The sequence below is a fragment of the Sinocyclocheilus rhinocerous genome, unplaced genomic scaffold (genome assembly GCF_001515625.1).
Source record: "Sinocyclocheilus rhinocerous isolate Xijiao unplaced genomic scaffold, SAMN03320098_v1.1 scaffold1708, whole genome shotgun sequence".
Classification (NCBI taxonomy): Eukaryota; Metazoa; Chordata; class Actinopteri; order Cypriniformes; family Cyprinidae; genus Sinocyclocheilus; species Sinocyclocheilus rhinocerous.
Window position 1 is genome coordinate 474,870 of NW_015648635.1, and position 23,462 is coordinate 498,331.

Here is a 23,462-nt window from a genome sequence, read left to right on the forward strand (position 1 = left end):
ACTAAAAATAAATAAGATTCGTTTGTTTTTAAATCAAGCAAAGCTGGTTACATTGTATGGTGTTGAATCACTAAACCGAACCAGTTCATAAAAGTAATTTGTTAATGAATCATACCACACTGGTTGTGCTGTATGGTTTAGATATACTAAAAAGAAATGTTCATAAGAGTCATTTGTTTGTGATTTGAACAATTCAGACTGTGCACCCCAAGATTTTTACTTTATTTCAACGGGTGGCAGTAGATGATGCTAAATAATACTTATACTACCCACTCTTTCTCCTTTATATGGATGTGGCCGGACATCTTTTTTTTTCCCAAATGAGGATAATTGTCACATTCGGGAATTGAAGTTTGGTATCCTCACAGTCGTAATCCATGATTCCAAGTGTGTAATCCAATCAGCTGTAGCAATTCGCAGCAGCCCCATTCATATGATTGGAGGAGTTCTTAGCATATCAGAGACTGATTGAAACTTGTGAGTTCTCCGCAAAGTCGTCCAAAACTCATTCACCTGCTAAATGGCACAAATCTGCTCTAATCATGTAAAGTTATGGAGAGGACTTTTTTGCGATTTTTTTCAAGTGCCAGGATTTGATTCAGCCATCAAGGACTAATGTGTCTTGAGCCCTGACTCTGCATTTATAAAGCAGAAAGACAGAGCTGTGGAAGCACACTGTAACATGTATGTCTTGTGTTTCCATTGTGTGATTGGTTTTTGCCTAGTTTTCCTGTGTTCTATTTAGTTCATTCTGTCCACCTGTTGTCTTGTTAGTTACCTCATTAGTTCCTTTGTTTGGTTCATGCTTATAAGTTCTCAGTTCTCCCTCAGTGTTTGTCAGTTCTCGTTTATGTTGGCGTGTAATTCATTCCTGTCTCCAGTATATTTTATATTAAAGTCTATTTCCTAGTGTTTATCTTTGTCTTCGTGAACTTTATTAGTACCAACCGTAACACACACATAAGGACTTCGCAGGAAAAATGAAATTACTTTAATTAAAAAATGCTACTAGCATGTACCAGCTGTTTGCATTGTGTGCCGCTAAATCTAATGAGCTTTTTCCACTGCTGCCAGGCAACTTGACTGAGATGCTCTCATACTTGAATCTCCTTTCATGGCTCCTCTTTAGTTCCACATATAATTTTCTCAGAGCAAATTGTGTTTAAAAAAATAGGAGGCTTATACTGTTTAATGTACCTGACATGACATTAGACAATGTTGTGCCCTATACATACAGAAATCAGATCCCAATCCCATAGGGCCTGATTAGATTTCTTTCCACGCAGGACTACATTTATAAGTTGTAGTAGGCAGTCTGTGAGTAGCAGTTAAATAAATTGGGATTTTGGAAAGTAAATTTTGTTAATAAAATAGTTGTCTTGAGCAAAGACACTAATGCATTAATGTAGTTCTGTCATGACAACTCTCTGAGAATTTAGCATGGTAATATGCATGGCAATGTTAATGTTTTTGGTCTTGGTGGAATAGATCTGCTTAGCTGCTGCTGCAGCAGAGCAAGTACCGAGACTTGCTATTGCCATTACACCAACAGATATGCTGCTGTACATATAACATATGAAATAACACCCATATATAACATACATGAAATTACCCCATAGCAGATCTATACAGGTGGAGCTAGGGAAGGTGGAGGGTTTCTGAAGCGCACTACTACAGCAAACACTAGCCAGGTATTTGAATGTTGAGAAGCAAGCTCATTGGCTGCTGATGTGAAAAGGAACCAATCAGCTGCGCCATGTGAATAATGATGTATCAGATTGATTTAGAATCTGTCTGCGCCATCTAGAGTTTCATGACAGAACTTTGTATTTAATTTCAATTTAATATAAACATGGTGTTGAATGACAGAAATACAGCCAATACAATAAATATGCCATGTCTCCTCGTTTTTAATTTATTCATTTATTTATTTCATATTTTTTAATTAATTGGGTAATATACATATTACAAATTCTGAATAAATGTGAATTATTTAATTAAAATTAATTAAAAATAGTTTATAGAACTTAGAGAATAGATTTATAAACATTAGTTTTAATAAGTTTTAAACCACAGAGTTTGTTTAATAGCAAAGCAACTACATTTCCTTCGGCATTATTTGAAGTAATTTTATACTTCTAGCAAAGTTTATATTTTAAATAAATGTTATAAATAAAATGAAAATACTTTATAATAATGACTTTTACTTATATATTACTAAAATTATATATTATTAAAATGTAAAATGCACAAATTTTTATTTTGGATTCTAAGGCTTGCATAAACTCGTGGTGCTATGATGAGTCTGGACATCTTATGTAAATATACATTTACATTTATGCATTTAGTGGACGCTTTTATCCAAAGCTATACTTTTAAAAGAGGAGCAAAAGTAATTCTTCAAATAGCCAACAGTATTCGTAAAACACAATTGCAGGTTTATTAGAAAACTAGCTTAGCAAGCAAGCTAGTGAGATGTAGATGTTTTCTACATAGACATTTTACGCAACTAAATGTAAGCTACAATAACGAAATGACTAATGCAGTCCATTTCCTGTTAGACTGAGTTTTTGGTGTATTGAACACTCATTTATGACCATGAAGAGTAGGACACGGGCATCTCTGGAGCACCAACACTCTTGACCTTCACTGCGGTTTTACAGCAGCACCCAAATGGCTCCATTGGGTGTCATTTCTAATAACCACCCTCTCCCCCCACTTCAGCCCACTCTCGTCCCAAAACCACAGCTCAATGGACTCATTGAGTCAATTACACCGAGCTCAGTCGCAGTTGGAGTGCTCTGTGATACAGCTAAGTGAGGGTGGCTCTGTGGCCTGAAACATTTCCTGGGACAGCCAATCATCTGTTCCAGCTGGAACCACTCAGCCACCCTATTATAACCGCTCCGTATATAACAGTTTTGCAGTGCGAGACAGTCCTATGGAGCAGATGCCCAGTGATGTTTTGGCTGAGGGCCAGACCCCTGTGAGATACTGCAAAACTAGTTAAGATGACTTCATCAATTTGCTGAGCGACCTTTAACCAAGATTGTTATCTCGTGTTCTCCATGCCCGGGGATCGTCCGTCGCACTGAAATTATTCATTAGCTGATTAAGTGCGAGCTCCAAGGTTAAGTGTGCGTGTGTCGATGGGCCCTGCATGCACACGGGGTCACCTGGGAACACACAATCACCTCGCAAACAGAGCGCCGCCATGCCTCGAGGAGAACTGAAACCAAAGACGATCGATGGGTTTTGCTCACTTCAATGGATGAGAATGAAGCTCAATTTTAATACGATGACTGCTGTTTTTTATTAGATGAGATGGTATTGATGATGAAATGAACAGCTTTTTGCATTGATACACAGATGGAATATTGGTAATGGTTTGAATAAAACCAAATGTCAGACGTTTTTCATTTTGTGTGCATAAAATTTATTAAAATAATTTAAATGTATTTATTTATTAAATTAATAAATTAATATTAAAATTTATTTTTAATTTCTTTATTTTTATTTAATTTTAACTTTTAATTTATTTTTATTTTATTATTTTATATTTTTACATTACATATTATATTTTTATATTTATACTTTATATTTCATTTTATTTAATATTTTATTTTGATGTAGAAATAAATAAATATTAATATATTTTAAATTTTATTTTTAAAAATGATATAAAATTTATATATAAAATTTGATATTAATATTAATAATGTAATACTATTAAAAATAAAAAAATAAAATAATGAATAAATAAAAAAAATAAACAAAGTATTTTTTCACATAAAAAGCTTTCAATTGAGTAAATTAATATTACTTTTAACAAATGTTTAAAACTAGATTTTTATGTTTATGAAGAAAATTTAGATGCAGTAGGCCATGCAAAATCATACTAGGGTGCTTGTCAGCATGTTGCTATGCGGTTGCTAGGGTATTCTGGGTGGTTGCTAGGATGTTCTCAGTGGTTACTAGTTGGTTGCTTACAAATGTGCCGGACAAAACAACATGTTAATGAACTAGGATTTGGATGAGTAAAAACTGACAAAAAGAAGGGAAAAAAAGACAAACATTGACTATGACATCAATGTAGTTGACAGAATGTAGTTATTTGGAAGTTCAACCAAAATCATGATTTGGGGGTGGGGCTACTTGTTTGTCCAAAACATTTTAGTCAGCGATTAAAAATTCTTCTATTTGCCTGAAGCCTTCAGAGTATTGCATGTAAACAGTCCAGAAAGATTCATAAGAGGGCCTCAAACGTGGGTCATGAACATGTTTTTAGGCCGTAAACAACAATGTGAAACTCCATTAGGAACGTCGTCGCTCTGCCGGGTGCGTGTTTTTGCGTGCGCCTCAGGAAGATGAATGATCAGCTCTGTATTCAGTTTGCTGATTCAATCCGCCCACTCCACCTCTTAAAACCATTTGCTTCTCTTATTTTCCCTTCCCCTGCGACAATTATTGTCTCATTCATTCATTCCGAGTCTGAACCTCTTTGATTTCAAAGAGATGACCTGTGCGTGCACGTAAGGTTTCAGCAACCGTGTGGAGCGTTTAAAGAGCAGCGAGCTTTAAGAAATGCCATTTTTGAGTGCTGTTTCATAGAGGATCTGGAGTGTTACAGCATTAAACCCTTGTTTAAATGTCCTGGATTTAGTAATACATTAACCCCTTAAAGCCCTCATAATGGCCCATCTACTCATATCATCCCCATTCTGTGAGTTATATACACAGCTATGACACATTATCCGGCTTTAAATGGTTTCTCAGGACTATCGATTTGCATACTTGTCCATTTCCCCAACGTATTGTGTTTCAGATTATAGTATTTATTCGGGATTTAGATAGATAACCATTCCCAGGGTGTTAGCAAACAGTAATGCCCGTGTGATTTAAATCATCCCCTCCAACTGAAGCGCACACGCTTGAGATCTTTGTCGTCCTGCGGGGTGGCGGATGAGTTACACCCTTGAACCGTCCTGCAGTCCTTTCATCTCTAAATTGCCTCCCAAAAGTCCTGCCATGAAATAACATTAAATCACTGAGTGAGAGAAAATGATTTTGCAGTTTTTAAAGGGCAAGAGAGCTCGGCCAGTGAATTAGGGTGCGTGGGGTCGGACTGAACCAAAAGGCCAATCACAAGACATCAATAATGGGACATCTGAAGACTGGTTTGAGACCTAAGAGGTCAAAGGTTAATAGATAAAGGAGCCCTGTGCAATGAAAAGAAGTAACTGGAATATCAGGTATTGCAGTGAATAGCACTTTGCATTGACAGACTGCTGTAATAAAATCTCAGTTTGTTTAATGCATAAGGATCAAATACAATAGAGATGCACAGAAACTGTTCATTTCATCTTATGGCAATTTAAAAAAAAAATGCTTAGGAATATTTTTCATAAAGCATTATGTGAAAAGCGCTGATTTCAATATTTAGTTGTGTTTATGTATTGGCGCATTTATTTCCCTACCTCAACCTTTCTCACCAAAGAAACATATAATAATATAAATATAAGCTCTGTTAAAATACCTAGTGAGCTGACTATGTAGAAAACGAGGGAGTTAACTAGGTTCTGTAGTGTGTTGTGATAAATGCTATTTAACAGGTTAAAAATGGAAATAAACAAACAAAAAAATGTCAGGCCAGATTTGGTTAGCAGTGGTGTTAAAGATGGATTTGTAACACATCCATTCAATTTAGGAATATTCTAGTGCTCATATATCAGTTGTGTAGATTCAACATCTGGATGCTGTGATGGTATTGCGGAATGCAGAAGATGTTTCTCTTCAGCCTGATTTCCATAATGAGATTTTGCGTTGTGATTTATGCAAAATATCACAAAATATTGTCTATGGGGTATGATGTTCTGCTCAGGAGGGACGGCAGATAAATTAGATGCACAATATCGATGAATTATTCTCAGCCGTCTGTAATCTGTTTGTCTGTGATGGGTGAAATGTCAAAGTATATTGGAATATTGTGTTTTTTAATGCAGAATACCATATTGTAGGCCTTTATATTTTTGTGCTATTTATTATTATATTATATAATATATTATATTATATTATACTGGAATAATGTTTTTTTTTTGTGATACCATATTGTAGGCCTTTATATTTTTGTGCTTATTTACTTTTTTATTTGGAATATTGTGTTTTTGTCCTGCCTTAATGCTGACTACCATATTGTAGTCCTTCATAGTTTTGTGCTTTTATGTACATATTTATTTATTTATTATACTGGAAAATTTTGTGTGTGTGGGGGGGGGTTGCACCACCTCAGTGCAGAATACCATATTGTTGGCCTTAATCTCTCTTTCTTTCTTTCTTAATACATACTGGAATATTGTTTTTGCACCACATTAATGCAGAATAACATATTGTAGGCCTTTATTTTTGTGCATTACTATTTACGCAATTATTTATTTCACATTAGTCATTTGTCCAGAATGGGATCTGAGTTGGACCAGTGGAAGATTTTTCTGCCTGATCATGAAAGAGCTCAAATTAGACTCCCTGATGCTATTCCCAGAAGATATTAGATGATAATGAGCTTCTCGTCACTCACAAGAAAGGTCTTTTAATAAAGTAATATCATCAAAATATGCTGCTATCACACTCATAAATGCATGCAAACACATGGATGCATGTATATGGTGTAGTCTGTCATAAAAGTATTCATGCAGCTTACATGCAAACCATGAAATGAAAGGGGAAAAAAGGTAGATTAGCAGTAGATTGGATGTTCTACATAGGTGGGGCTGATTTGATATGCATGGTCTGGCAGGATTCGACTGAAATGTGATTACCATTTTTATGTTTTCGGTGCCAGCCTTTTGCATTATCTATTAGATTTTCATTTGTTGCTTGTCCATCAAGTGTGAAGAAACGCACGTTTCCTGACACGGCCGTTGTCTTGCGCAGGTGTAACTTCTGGTCGTTGCACTGATTTTTATTATAAATATCACAGCTCACAATTCGCGTGGCATTTCCACGGATGGAATAATCAAGTTGAAAAGGTTGTTTGTGGAACGGTACATGGAAAGGAAGTGAGATGGGGAAAGAGAGGGAGAGGGAAAGAGCAAGACACAGACATGCCGAGAGAGGAAAACATGCAATAGCTGCAGTGAAGTGTACAGAGGGCTGCTAAGGACACGCTAAACGCCTTCAAACCAACCCTCACTTTTCAACACAACATTTCCAATGAGAGAAAGTAAAACAGCCAACGCTTGGATTTGATTCTTGGAGGTGTTTATTCATGCATTTGATTATTTATTTTATTTGATGTATTTACACCTTTGTGATTCACCATTCTATGAAGCATTTTATTGGTCAAAATAAAGAAAAAGTCATCCTCAATAATTTTGATTATTTTTATTTGTAAAAAGTGACTCTTTCAGTCTACTTAAAATGGACATAACATATAAAAGAAAAAAAAAATCACCCTCATATTTTGAATTTCAGGAGCAGTTTTGTCTCTTTTCACTTTCAACCCTGCTTCACAAGCACAAAAGCAACATTCAGGCCTGATGGAAAAACTCAGCCGGTCAATAAATAACGCCAACGTATTTACTACAGCTGTAAAAGACTGACAACGGGATACTTTTGAAGCATTAGTATTTTGAATTGCATAATAAAACAGACGAAGGATGCATGAAATCATGACTGGCAGTAATTGCCGCCTTTGTTTGCACAATTGTGGTTTTTCTGAGAGGTGTTGTAAAGAGGTTATCAGTGATATAAGACTATTTTAAGGGTGACAGAGTAGAAAATTGTGCAGTGAAAATGTTAATCCAGAACGCCGGTATCTTTGACCTTCCATCATCCCTAAAGCCTCCGAAGTTCTCTCACAATCTCGGCTCATCCCGATCTTAAAATCATCCTCCGTCTCGGAGTTTTATACCTCCTGCAAAACACAGTGTGCATTTTAATGTGGCTTCCGTCTAGTCTCTGAGACGAAGCGTCGTCTCCAAAAAGATGCCACTTTGGCCTTGATGATCTCTTTGGAAATGAAAGGCAACCTTCAAAGAAATCAATTAACGTGAAGCGTGGAATTGATTTTTATGGATTTTTGTAAGAGTTGTTGACTAAGATGTGTTCTCAGGTCGGGTTGCTTGCTGAGTTAATACGACTAGTTTGGAATCCTCAGTCATTTGAGGGAACCAATCAGCTTGCGTTCTCCTTCAGAGCCCTGGCAACAACCCCCAGAGCACGGGCAAGTGTGCTTTAATCATCCTACTGAGCAGCCAATAGTGGGCACACACATCCATAACACACACACACACACAGGATCACAGGCAGTCATATAAGCATTCATGTAAACACACACACAGAGAGCCAGCTGGGCGTCTGTGTTGAAGTTCCTGTCCTCTCGCCTTTCTCCCATAATTCCCTGTTCTATTTACTCATGATTGCTCTTATTTAACTGACCACGGTTGAACTGAAATCTGCTCCCACAGCCCCATAACCTACATTTAATTCAGCTAAATGGCTTTTTATCGGTTCTAATAGGACTAACTGAATTATTTTCAGTCCCCTTTGTTGTTTGTCTTCCCACACAGATTTCCAGACTTTATGACATTGCGAACTGATGCACTGACCTGCTGACTGGTAAAACATATATTAAAAATTAAAAAGATTCTTATATATTTTACCTGAAATGTTTAAGAAACGTATGTGGGACACTTTTTGGATGAATTCTGTGCTAATACTATGGTTGACATATACACCGCTGTTCAAAAGTATGGGGTCGGTAAGATTTTAAAAATGTTTTTGAAGTCTCTTCTACTCACCAAGGCCGTATTTATTTGATTAAAAAAAATACAGTAAAAACAGTATTATTGTGAAATATTATTCCAATTTAAAATAACTGTTTTCTATGTTAATATATTTTAAAATGTTATTTATTCTTGTGATGCAAAGCTGAATTTTCATTATCATTATATCAGTGACACCTCAGTGTCACATTATCCTTCAGCAATCATTTTAATATGCTGATTTGCTGCTAAAGAAACATTTTTTTTAATCATTATCAAAGTTGAAAACAGTTGTCATGCTTAATATTTTTGAGGAAACCATTAAACTTTTTTTCAGGATTCATTGATAAATAAAAAAATCCAAAATAACAGCATTTATTTCGAATAGAAATAGCATTATTAATGTATTTACTATGATTTTTGATCAACTTAATGCATCCTTGTTGAATAAATAAATTTAATTTCTTTTTAAAAAATCATCATAAAAAATAAATAAAAAATTAATTAATGCATTAATTACAAATAGTACCATGGTATGTTTCTGTACTTGTTTTTATACTTTTTGTAAATGTAATACCATGTTTTTTGGCAGAATTGGCAAAATTACATGGCCAAAAACACAGTAATACCAAGGAACCTTTGCGTACTTGTTTGTAAGGGATGTAAATACTATGAAATTTAAGTACAGAAATAATTTGATTCTATTGTACATTTCAACGTACTATGGTATTATTTCGCTGCCATCACTCCACCACGGTATTTTTAAAAAGCTAATAAATTAGAACACAAAATGTATAGTAGATTATTTGACGTTTCTAATTTATATATTCCAAAAAGACTCTAATGCATAGTTTTCCTTTATATTGCATACAATTGTCTAATGGATATAATTCATAAAGGCGTGTATTTATCTTTTTTAAGCATGAAATAATCATTTTCATGTTATGAAACATACAGTAAATTTGAAATATATGCTACAACACGTTCAAATCTATTATTGGCAAAGGCGGCAGATCTATAATATCTTGTAATATCCATTGTAACACTTGTAATATCCATCTTTTATGTTATCAGCGCTCTTGTATAACCTCATGTGGGCGGGTCTGTGTGAATGGAGCTCTAGCAGCGATCTAATATAGTGATCTGCACTTGAATAGAGGAGCTAAAGTGGCAAACCCGCTGTGCGCTATTCCAGTGCCAAGGTTCTGGCTCATGCTGATCGTGAACAGGTGCCTTCCCATGAACCCCAGCATTACCCCGCTTGGCACGGCCCAGTAAACAGTTGTCAGACCCTGTGGGCGTCCGAATGTGTCACTGGCCTCCATCACGAGATCGTGTGGCACCGGCTTCCACCGTGACAGTGGGTTTTTGGCCAAAATGAACATAGCGCGTATGTCTTTTTGTTGGAGGCTGGCTGCTCTGTGTTTATGCGTCACATGTTGGAGGAGTCACCTAACATCTGTGCCTGGCTGAAAAAAAACAGCACGTGCTGGCACGACTGCTATCCAGTTCCAAAATTACATTTAATACACAATTTATCATGATCGTGATATGAAGGCGGCACATTTGAACCCTCCGCATGAGCCTAATGAGGTGTATTTTCCTATTATGTGATGGAAAATTCAGTGGTCTCTGATTTAAACCATCACAGAGGGAAAATTGCATGTCGATAAAGGTGTTGCAAGCCACTTAATTAGACCACTGGAGTTCTTGATAAAAAATGCAAAACTGTTTTTGCAGTTTAGGGTCGTTTCAAACACTGGGGCCTCCTGTTTTAGTGATATCAGTGAGGTAATAATTTTAAAACAAAAGCTCCATTAAGTTTTAGGTGATCTATCTAAACAAGTAGAAATAATTGACACGTATTAATGGAAATAAGTTGCTGTGTGAATGTGTTTGTAGGATAATTAATGATGTAACCTCATTAAGATGATGAGTTTAGGGACTTACATTCTCAACAGTGATCAGCTGCCATCTGCTGGAAGATTCAGCTACTGCAGGTTACTGTTGATTAAAAAAATATTGAGCACATATTGAACGATTTGCGTGTTTATAACGCACCACAAACCGTAATTTTGGTGTAAACGGTTAGTTAAATTATTATACATTTGTACTGCTTAAATAAACCGAAAACAAAGCAAAAAAGATTGGGGTAAATCTGATCTAAATGTCAAAAAGGTCCGTTTAAGTTACCTGAATTCACCTTATATGTTACGTTAAACTTAATTTTAAATCTATCTATCTATCTATCTATCTATCTATCTAAGTACACAAAAAAACGTTGTGTATTTGTGTACAGCAAAATACACCACAGTGTTATGCTAGGTTCTTCTGTGCTAATGAACGTAACATTTTCGCAGATGTTCGCGCATAAATTGAACTAGAGGTTTCAAACACACCTGAAAACACCTGCTGCTCTCGCACAATTTAATACATTTGATTAAAGCCATCTTTAGCAGCAGCGAGAGTGTTAATGATAAAAAACCGCTGGAAGATTCTACTGGATGTATGTAGCCTGCTTAAGAACCGGTTCTTTTAAATGAGTCAAAATGATTCACGCACTTGCCCGTGAGTTAGCGGTTTGAGTCGTGAGTTCACAAATGATTCCCTCACTGAACCCCGAGTCATTTTTCGATTACTGATTCGAATCGAACCAGGAATATATTTGGTTTACACCATCTACAACAGAGCTTTGTTTTAATGAATTAAAGAAAAAACGTGTTTTACGATATAGATTTATATTACAAATATATGTATATCTATATAGTAATTAATTAATACATTTATTTTATATTATTTTATAAAATACTTTAATTATATATTATTTATATATATATTAATAAATTATATTATTATATGGGGTATGGGAAGACCAGGGAGAAACTTGAATTGAGTGTTTTATGGTATTATGGAGATCAGAGATGGAAAGTCCAAAGGCAAAAGTCTGTGACGATGCTGTTTCATGTGCAGTGCAGCCCCGTGACAAAATAACTCTAATCTATAGATGAATTTTTCATGCCGCTCGGTCTGAACCGTCAGTACTACTGTGGCAACAGGAAGCAGACTGGAGAGGAGTTCTGTCAGGAAACATCAGGTCTGATTTATGAAACGTTACAGAGCTCTGCACCAACCAGCTGCTTCATAGATGCTGCTGTGTGTTTACTGCACTCAGACACACAGCTTTATTTGCTGACTTGGGTTACGCTGAAATGCATGACATGACCCCGTTGAACTGAGGTGAATATAGAAAACATTAACAAGCCATGATTAAAGGAATCACAACTGTAATTAAACTACAAAATGTGTATTTAATTATACTATTTGAATTTGTATATTAAATAAAGTATATTTCCTCAAATGTGTATTCACTCATAATTTGTGACTAACTTTTTTGTGAGTTTGAAAAATAAATATGTATATTCTGTAATATGTGAATTTTCAACCACATGACCAATTACGAAATGTGCAGTAGCTTTACAACATAATGCATGTGCAAATTAATTACAGTATCCCATAACGCACGACTTCCATTTTCAGACAAGTACACAAAATTGGATTGCAAAGTAATCATTTTAAAATTGATAACTGGATGCCACTCAATGACTTAAACTATTTTAACAGTTTAAACTGTTAGAAATGTGTGTCATAGCATAATTAATTTTATTTCACATAAAAAAATTGTATAGTATATGGGCAGTAGGCTATAAAGTGCACAGTATGAAGTAGTGTTATTTTAGTATGATCTATAAAAATCTCTTGACGTGTTTTTCACATAAAAGCATTTCATTTCGGATACAGTGTATACTACTCTTATTGTGTAAACTCTTCCATATGCTAACGCTGTATGCTATTCCAAATTTAACCTATGTAGTGTGTCCTCTTTTCCCCGGACATATATCCTGGCCGGGATTTTTGAAATTACCTAAAATGTCCCGATTTTGGGCTTGGTTTTTTCTATTGTTTTCATACTTGCTGAAGGTAATGGCTGAAAAGTCGTTTGACCAATAGCGTGCAGGAATTGTAAATAATCGACCAATCGTGGCCTGCGAGAAGGCGGGATCTACAGAGAACGGTCAAATCAATATATAATGACATAATATAATATCTAAGATATTGAAAACTCTCTCATATATATATACATATATATATATGCGTGTGTGTGTATGATGTATACACACGCTTACTAAAAAAAAAAACTTTATAGACATTAAAAAACCCACAAAATTACTAAGACTTTAAAATATAAAAATAACACCCAATTAAAAATATTAAAAATATTTTATTACTACATAACTGAATCTAAAATAGTACTGCTTTGACTGCAATTTTTTTGTTAGTTTATTTGTAATTTAACAAAAATGTTCCCATCATGTGAACATCAGGCCACCTTTTTGTCATGTATACGTAAATTCCCTGTAACGCTAATTATTACAACACACAGAAAGCTACACTGTATATCACCCAGAATGCAATGCAACAGTAAAAGTAAATGCATGTAAAACATTAGTTATATTTGGAATAGCATATGATCTGCAAGTCATAAAGTTATCATAACCATGGGAAAGCGTGTTTGTGAGATACACAGGTGTCCTTATACAACATGTCATATGGTGCTGACACATGATTCTTTGTTACAAAACATCAAATGGCTATTTCAGCTTCAGTGAATCGGTGTACATGGCAACTGTGAAGCAAACAAGCGAACAGATTCCATGAAGTGCAGAGGAGGTTCAGGATGTCTAATGTAACCATTTCTTTGAGAGTTCAACGCCTCTCGTCTTATTAAAATGAGTCATCCATAATTATGAGCGATACTGAAGAAAACAAACCAGGACTTTTGAATAGGGGGCATCAACAATTTTATTGATCTTTTTTTTTTCTTTTTTTGTAATGTACAGCCTTGTCACTACAGTACAGCCCATCGTGACATTCACTTACACAAAATACTCATAAATACTGTGCAATTCATAACATTACAAGACCTACAACTACACAAACAACAGAAAACACGATCTGATGTTAGCGAACCCAACACCATTTACATATAAACACAAATTAGAGTGGAAGAGAAATGAGTGAATTTATAGATAGCAAATATTAAAATTTTACATAGATATATATATAAAAAGAGACCATGTTATGAATGCAAAGAATCAAAAGACTTAAATGCAAGATGAAAGAAAAAATAATGTGCTTTACAAAAACTCAAAACTCCCCAACATCCACCCTTTTGTCCCGAAACTTGTTCCTGGCCTTGGTTCGAGCTTTAAACGCGGCTGCATTGTAGAGGTGCTGAAAGAACAAAAGCATATAATTACACAACAATCAAAACTTGGAATTTCTAAAATATCATACAGCGAAAAAAAAACAAAAAAAAAACAGCTACACATAGAAAATTAACAGCTTTCCTACCCTCTCCAGTCTGGAGCTCTTCATGGCTTTCAGAGCAGCAGAATCGATCAACATCGGTGGTCCCAGTTCAAACACGTCCCTTATGAACTCATTCGCCTGTGGTCAGAAAATTAAGCTTCAATAATCACTTCAAAGATCCCATTTTGGATCTATTCGCAACATCTGAGAGCTTCACCTGTAGATGGTAGTTCATCCCAGAGCCAACAAACTCTCTGAAGGCATCATAAGTCCTCTTCTTCACCCAGCTGTCAATGACCATTCGCTCTGTGGCGAAGCGGATTGTCTCGCTCTGAAAATCCCCTTCCTGTTCCAGAGACAGAAGTGAGGTCAGAGTCTGAGCTGCAGCACTGATGAGACTGTCAACTATGACAACTGTTTACATCCTATCTCACCTCTACGGCCTTGAGGACATCTCTGAAGACAGATCTTTGCTTCCTCTTATCGGTCTTGGCTCTGTGTTTGTTGCAGTCAGTGGCTAAAGCGTTCAGCTGCTCACACAACTGTTCCCAGTCGTCATAATCAAACTCCTGTGAAGGTACAAGTCACATTATACAAGAAACAAAATTATTAAAATAAACATTCCAAATAAAAACAGAAAATGACACAAAATACCTTGTTATTTGCTAATTAATTCACTAAACTATTAAAACAATTTTATTGAAAGTTAAATACTTTTTAAAAAATGTATTTTATTAATTTATTATGAATACATATTCAATAAAAAAGATATTAATATTTAAATGAATATTAATATATTAATTTAAACAAAATAAAGTAATACACTTAATATGTATTTAATAAATTGATTATTTAATATTTAATTAATTTCATAATTATATTAAACTTAAAAATATTTAGAAATTAAATATATTTTAATACTATTTTAATACACTGTTATAATATAATTTTAAAAATTACATTATAATTTCATAAAATGTATTAAATACTTATTTAAACATTAATACTTTAAATTGAATATTTAATAAAATATTTTATTTAGATTTTTTTCAAATGATTGATTTTATTAAAATATTTAATACATTAATAATATTATTTTATCAAATACAATATTTATTAAAAACAGGTTTACATTTAAACAATTAAATTCAATAAATTATTTAATAAATTATATTTTAATATTATTTAATAAAATGCTAGAAAAATGTAAATAATTTTCTTATTATAAACACACACAACTTACAGGGTCAACATCTCTGATGAGCTCAAACAGGAGGGCGATGGTCTCCCCAGCAGCAATTCTCATGTTGACGTCGTCATTCTCCAGCAGACGTGGAAGTTTAGCGAGATGTCTGAAAACAATAGCACATGCTTATTGGGATAAACCTGGGAGGATGGTGTACCTTAGTTGTAGGTCCCAACATCTCCTTCAAGATCAGTTTGTGAGTACCATCAAGGATCTATGGCCTAAAACAGTGTTTTCCTACACTTACTTTTGCACAATGGCTCTGATATGGCTGCCGGTGCAGATGGTAAGCAGCAGGGCCCAGGACAGGAGAGCGTTTGTGTGGAGCTGCGTGGTTTGAGGATTCACAGAAGGTCTGCTTCCATCTTCCCTGACGTACGAATGGGTGAAGAGGCTCTCAAAACACTCCATAGTGGCATACACATCCTGGAGGTGACACAAACAACAGGTTTGAATCAATCCTGAAAGCCTTGGAGGCGTCAACATGTCTAAGTGCATGGAAAAACTACTCCACACATGTTTACGGTTAACTTGGGAACCACTTTGACTGGATCATTAAATCACTCTTGAACCAGATGAGCCAGATTTCAGAATGAATCAGTCAATCAGATTTGAGAACCAGTGGAAAGTACTGGCTCAAAAGACCAAATAATTCACAAGTGATCTGGTTCTCAGATACGGCTCACTGATTCAATGATCTGTTTTCATGCTGATGATTTCCATGATGGTTGGTTGGTGTTTTAATGCCATGTCAGGTCCCTTGGCTATTTTTATGGCAAGTAACAAGTTCAAATGCTATAAAACAGCAATACAAAAAGCTATAGGATGTGTTTAAAAGTTTGTTTTGGATAAAAACCCAAAAAGGTTTCAAGGTTGACTCATATTCAAAATGATTCGAGTAACAATTTCCTAAGAGAATTTAAACCAGCATAATTTGAATGAATGGTCATTGTATGGAGAAAATCTGCAGATAAAAGTCTGTTAAAAAATCTTTATGGTCCACAGAAAACTATTTTACAGCATATGGGTTTGAAATTACATTGAAGGCGTCATTTATTTTCATCCCTTTAAGACTGACGTACACTTGAAAGTTAAAGCAAGTACTAATGCTTTTATTGCCAAACTTACCATGATATCATCTTCTGCAACAAGAGTGCAGAGGCCTAGACTTGTAGCACACTAGAAAAAGTCGAGATCAACAGATTGTTACAATCTCAGATTTGCTGGATTGTGAAATCATTTTAATTCTTCAAGGCGCAGTAGAGGAGCACGACCGCTTACAGCTTGTCTGGCTTGAATGTTAGCTGCTCCATCGTTGAGGATGGTCTTAAATATGGGTTTAAGGGTCTTAAAAACCTCTTCGCTCTCAATCCCAGACCCCAGCTGGATGCACAGGAGACACGCCAGCGAGGCTGCAGCACACTGCTCCACTCCTTTACCTGGTTTGCAAGTGCAAACAGCCAACTCAACTTTCTGCACTGATGTCATGGCAACATCTAAAGAAAATTGTATTTCCAACTATTCAAAATCACAAATGAAGCCAACCTTTCTTCAAACAGCGCTCAATGCTGTCCGTGATGGTCATCCTTCTCTCGGAAATGAATTCGTAGAGGATTTTGGTTGCCATGGCAGTCTTTAGTCCATCAAGGGCACCTTGTCTGGTCTTGGCACTAGAAAGGGAGCATAATTACTCAGTTCAGACTGCTGCAGGCTTGAGGTTTTAGCAGAAATGGATTATTCTGAGCAATCAACCACAGTTGATGTTAGAAATCCCAACGAACACAAACCTCTTATCCACTGTGCTGTCGATGTACACCTTCAGTTTGTACTGGAAGTCCTCTTGAGCCATTTCTTCAGTTTCACCAGCTGTCAAATAGGATGAGAGGCAGCTAATCATAAATGTTGCTTTCTTCTCTGATAAAGCTCTACACAAGACCTTATCCATCCTTTGCATTGCACTGTATTATAAAAAAAAAAAAATAGACAACAAATGAGACAGTGAATACCCACCTTCCTCTGCTGCACTGGTTCTTTCACTGAGGCTGCTGCAGTGACTGAGGGTCTCAATAGATGAATCTTCATCACTGAACGGCTGGACATTCCCCTGTTGTCCCCCTGCAAAAACAGATAAACTATAAATCATTATTTAATAAAAACTTCATTGCAAAGCTGCATTACATTATTAAATCAGCACATTTTCAGCATGAATGCTACAGTCAGACTAAAATTATTAATACTGTGAAATATTACAACTTCACAATATCAATCCAGTCCTTACTCCAGTCTTCGGTGTCACTTTTCCTTTTCCTTTCCTTTTGAGGAAACAGTGATCTTTGATGAATTGGAAGTCGAAAAGAACAGCATGTATTTGAAATGGAAACCCTTTGAAACATTATAAATGTCTTTGTCACTTCTGATCATTTCAGAGAACTAATAATTATTCGTTTTTCATAAATAAAAAAACATTTAAAAAAATACTTACTGACCCCAAACTTTTGAACAGTAATGTCCTTTCAGTCAACTTTCAAAGAACAAAGAAATTATTTTATGAACCCTTTAAACAGTGACAAACCCTGTAATGACACTTATATAGAAATGTGTTTTCCAACTAATTTCAGGCGGTCGTATGACGTGGGAATGTCACTTCGACCTTATACAACCATTAAGTCTCCATGTCATGCCATGTGTTATCAGCCCGGCAAAATGCAGACATCTGCAAAAGGTACAAAGTGTCAGAGGACAAACTTCTACTGTAGAACTTATGCAAACAAAACAGCCACTATGTGAGATTTCTCAGAGAAAATTAAATACATCTTGATGTAGTACAGCAGAGATACAGTAAAACAACAAGTGGGATGGTGTGAAGGACTACAGCAGACTGCCAGCACAATAAGTCTCTTCTTCTCAAAGGCCTGGGCAAATCCAGCGAGCAGATGGGATGAGAACATTTAATAACAGACTACAGACTGATTTATGCAGCTGAAAAATTTGGACTTGGTGTTCCTGGTTCCTTCTTCCTATCCTCTATTTGGTCCAAACAGGCCTGTGTTACATAAGCAGGCTAGTGTGACCACATGGCCTGAATTAACCTCAAACACACATTTTGACAGCTGAACGTGTAAACACAGAATGTTACAGCAGCTTCCTCCTATTTGACATTTCACATAACAAATTCGATCAGCAATTACAAGTATTTCATAGTAGTGGTTGGGGTGGGTCATAGCAGGCATAATTTAGTCTGACTTTTATGTAGCTTTGTGAGTTTACACTAAATTTTGAGCAGGCACAGAGCAGCCTTAACTTAGCTGTGTAAATACACCTTTAGAGTGTGTTTGAAATTGTATTTTCTAAGTCCACAGGACCAAAAGTGCACATAGTTGAAAAAAAAACACACTCGCGTATAACATTTCTGTAGTTCATGTGATCAAAGTCTTGTGGCATAAAAGTCACGAAGAAAATGAATACTGGATGAAAGACGTGCAACTTCTGTAACCACGTGCAACACATGTTATAAGTGCAGCATTGTGCTGTTTTGTTGCACATGGGTTATCAGTGCAACAGGTGGACTCAGGGCACTGGGCAATGCTGACACTTTGACCAGCTGGCTGGCAAAAGCATAGACTGTGTCCTACACATAGGCCTGTCGCAATAATCAATATATCGACTTATCGCGCAATATATGTACATGACCTCAATAATTTTTGGTGATGCAATATATCGCCCATTATATTTACTTAAAAATTAATGCCACCGTGTTTTGTACATTCCACTTGCGCCTGTGTCTTTTGCAGCTCCTAATATTTAAAACTAAACAACATTCCCTTAAAAACAAACACCACATTTAGAAACTCCAACGTACATTTTCTAATTTCCATGACTCACATAGTGTATTATTCTTTTGTTTGTGTCAAAAGAAAGACACTCCTGGCTGTCAACCAATGCGGGTCACGTAGTGATGGGAGATGTAGTTCTCTTCCTTTTATTTCATTTAAGCGGTCGTCGTATAAAGAACTACAAACCCCAGAATCCCTTTCGCGCCTCAGGCCGCTAAAAAAACAACCGGTCATTTCCAGATATTCCATCCCACTTACCTCTGCCGCTCCTTTTCTTGGTCCGTGGCATTTTGCTTAAATTAGTAGTTCCGCGCCTAAAATCAACCAATACACGACCAGTTTTTACTATAATGTCTTTTCAGTTGAGTATATTCCAGTGGCACAGTGAAAAGGAACGTATTAAAAGCGATTCCGGTGTTAGACTTGGAGCGCGTGCGATACATTTTCCCTCTCAAACTAGGGCTGCGTCAGCGCGCTGCTGCCAAGCGCTTTTATACGACCAATGGTGACGTGCTTAAAAGGCGTTACCTCACGTGGAGCTGGAGACAGTAGGACCAATCACGTTTGAGGATGCGCTGACGTCATCACATATGACAGACTTCCGCCTGGTTTGTATTGGTTTTTGCTGTCACGTCCTCATGCGGTAATGTGTTCACGTTACACAGAGTACAGCACATGTAATGCCGGATTATTACATTATGATTATATATTCAGTGGCATAAAATGGTCTTTAAAATGACAATAATATCGCTTATCGCAATTATTTCTGGGGCAATATATCGCACAATAAAAAGTTGTTATCGTGACAGGCCTACCTACACATATCTATAAGCCCTTTGTTAACATAATTCAGAGGGGAATTGCACCAGTGGTGCAATATTGCAATATTTAAAATAAGAAATTATTTTAAAGGGGTCATATATTTTTTCCTTTCTCTTTGGAGTGTTACAAGATCTTGGTGCATAAAGAAGATCTGTAAATTTGCAAAGACTAAAATTCTGCTATTATTAAAGCAAGCGTTTTATGTTTACATGCCCGAGCGAAAGCTAGCACTTCTAAATAAAATCTGCCTTAAAGGGATACTCCACCCCAAAATGAAAATTTTGTCATTAATCACTTACCCCCATGTCGTTCCAAACCCGTAAAAGCTTTGTTCGTCTTCGGAACACAATTTAAGATATTTTGGATGAAACCCGGGAGGCTTGTGACTGGCCGAAGCTGTTAGGGGTTTGGAACGACATGGGGGTAGATTAATGACAAAATTTTCTTTTTGGGGTGGAGTATCCCTTTAACAACTTAATCTTAGCAGGAGCAAATAAAATGGCACCAATAGAGGGAGCTCTTTCAAAATACTTGCTCATGATAAAATCAATCACCTGCCAAATTCAGAGTAATCTGACATAGTTGCATTATGCATAAAGGGATTCTTTTGATGATTCAAGATCAGTCGAATCTAATTTAGGTTGAAGCGCTTCGTGGAACGTATCCCACGGCATTGCATTTTATCCCTCTAGTGTTTCCTAAATAAATGCAATGTTGGTAACAATGTAATATTTCATAATGGGTTTTCTGTGTTTTCTGTTTTTCCATCTGATCTGTGGATTATTTGAAAAAGTGACCAAAGGAGAATATTGCTCTTGCTTTGGCTGACCTTTAGAATTCCTGGGAATTAGATTTCATATTTCATGCTATTCTCAACAGGTTGTGCAATAGGATGTGGATATAACATCAAGAAAGCCTTTTCTCGGCTTCTGTTCAGTGCCTAACTCATTACTGTTAGAAATCAAAAGATGGTCCAGAAATTCAACAAACAGCTGGTTTATTTGATGTTTTGTAGTCTTTTTTTTTAAGTTCATAAAAATAATTTTTAAGTCAGGTTTACTTGAAGACATCTCAGCGGGCTGTCTGTCTTGGGTAATGCAATATTTACAGTGCAAATACTTTTAGTTAATACTATATTTAAACAGAAAAAAGGTTCTTAATGGATTTTCCTCTGCTTTTGAAACAACAGTTTGATATTGTAGTTCCAATTAGCTATATTCTCTTTAATAAATTATGTCAGGACAAAAGTGATGTGATGTAGATTTCGTTTTGCTTTGATTTCTTAAATGTATTTATGATTTCACAGATGATATTGGTGACCGCCAGTGCATCATAAATACATGAAGAGCATGAGGTGAAAGGAAATAACAGATTGCATAAGGTGTCTGCCAATTCAGTGGTGTATGAAAGTCTCACACATCTGCACAGCTCAGAGGTTGAAAACGAGCTGAAGACCCATATATTTGCCTTTCATGCATGCATTCATAATCAAATATTTTGACCTTATATCAAAGTGCTTTCAAACATTTCAACACTTTACTGGATGCTGTTTCGTAAAAGAAAAACAATCTGTTTATGTTTTAAACAGACCACTAAAAAAACGGTTTGTTTGTCTATACTGGTTTGATCTGAAACACTGAGGACTATGTGACTATTTACATTTAGACATTTAGCAGACGCTTTTATCCAAAGCGACTTACAAATGAGAACAATAGAAGCAATCAAAATCAACAAGAGAGCAATGATATAATACCAGGTACACACACACACACACACACATTTTATTTTCTGTATTGGGCTGTAGTTAAAGTAATCGTTCACCCAAAAATGAAAATTTGCTGAACATTTACTCAGGCCTTACAAGATGTAAAGGAGTTTGTTTCTTCACCAGAACAGATTTGGAGAAATTTAGCATTACGTTACTTGCTCCCCAAAGGATCCTCTGCAGTTGAATGGGTGCCGTCAGAATGAGAGTCCAAACAGCTGATAAAAACATCACAATAATCCACAAGTAATCCACACCACTCCAGTCCATCAATTAAGGACTTGTGAAAAGTTGTTTGTTTCTAAGAAACAAATCCATCATTAAGATGTTTTAAACGTCAAACCACTGCTTCCAGCTAAAATATGAGTCCTCTATCCATAATATTGCTTTCTCCATTGACAAATAGTCTCACCTGAATCAGGAGAGAAATATGCACAGATCACAGTTTACAAGCAATAATGGTTCAAAACAGTTCTAAACAAACATGTCTATGGATATTGATATGAGAGTACAATAGCGGATGGACTTTTCCACTGGAGGGATTATTGATGGATTATTATGGATTATTGAGCTGTATTTTGGCCAGAAGCGACAGTTTAAAGTTAAAATGCCTTGATGATGGATTTGTTTCTCACAAACACAAGGCTTTTCATTCCAAAATATGCTAATTGGGGGACTGGAGTGGTGTGGTTTTTATCAGCTGTTTGAACTCTCATTCTGACGGCACCCATTCACTGCAGATGATCCATTGTTGAGCAAGTGATGTAATGCTAAATTTCTCCACATCTGTTCTGAGGAAGAAAAAAACTCATGTATATCCTGGATGGCCTGAGGATGAGTAAAAATTTTCATCAAATTTTAATTTTTAGATGAACTATTCCATTATTATCATCCCTAATGCTTTTCCACTTTTCATTCATCTGCTTTTAAATATGTATTCTCCCCAGCAAAAATCAAACCCAACACAATGTGCTGACAACCTGATTACACCTATTAAAAATACATCAAGCAAGTCATTACATGTTGGATACACTGGAGTAATGTACCCTGACTTTTGGCAAATTCTGAATGTGTGTGGTATTTCAATTTTAAATCTGCTGTTGTCATTCTATAAATAAAGAAATAAAATAGAGGCTATAAGATCTTTATCTTCTTCTGCTTTATATGTCATGACTAGGGGGCCATAACAAAATAATAAAGACTGGCCGCTACTTATGGTGTTGTCTGCTTGTGAGGCGATAGCATTAACATCGTCATTGTCTGTTTTTGTTTTGTTGATGAGAGTACAAAGTGTTGTCTTGGCAAAAGGTGAGTACTGGCAATATTTTTGCAACCATTTTCCAGGTTTCCACCCCACACGCTGTTTTTTCTGGGCATTGATTCAGACACTTAAGACTTCGGAACGGACAACTGAATGAATTTCATTTCCTCCACCACTTCCCTCCCCACATATTCCCCCTGCCTCCTTCTTTTAGCCTCGAAGTAGGTTGGAAAATGTAGCCAAGTTTGTTCTCTAAATGTATTATGACTCCTCCGGAAGTGTTTATTCAGCCATAATGGTCATAAATGTCAAATTGTATATCAGCAAAGCAGGAAGCAGGTTTACTGTATCAGATTTACTTGATAAGTTTTGTGGGTTTTGGATGAAATGATGCATTTTCCTG

At 35.9% G+C, this 23,462-nt stretch overlaps 1 protein-coding gene across 3 annotated transcripts; it reads right to left on the reverse strand.

Moving 5' to 3' along the window:
* Window positions 1-13,604: 13,604 nt before the first annotated feature.
* Window positions 13,605-19,706, reverse strand: LOC107710119 (interferon-related developmental regulator 1). 3 transcript variants are annotated; one of them, XM_016514840.1, is made up of 12 exons: window positions 19,470-19,706; window positions 17,389-17,493; window positions 17,166-17,244; window positions 16,924-17,048; window positions 16,660-16,817; window positions 16,507-16,557; window positions 15,626-15,804; window positions 15,376-15,484; window positions 14,567-14,701; window positions 14,350-14,478; window positions 14,175-14,270; window positions 13,605-14,054 (listed from the first exon to the last, which is right to left on the reverse strand). In XM_016514840.1, exons 1-12 carry the CDS (start codon window positions 19,498-19,500, stop codon window positions 13,968-13,970), a joined length of 1,284 nt encoding a protein of 427 aa, XP_016370326.1. In that variant the 5' UTR covers window positions 19,501-19,706; the 3' UTR covers window positions 13,605-13,967. The 3 variants fall into 3 exon arrangements, with proteins under 3 accessions (XP_016370326.1, XP_016370327.1, XP_016370325.1); XM_016514841.1 differs by lacking the exon at window positions 19,470-19,706 and adding an exon at window positions 19,261-19,459; XM_016514839.1 differs by lacking the exon at window positions 19,470-19,706 and adding an exon at window positions 17,657-17,800.
* Between the last annotated feature and the right edge of the window lie 3,756 nt (window positions 19,707-23,462).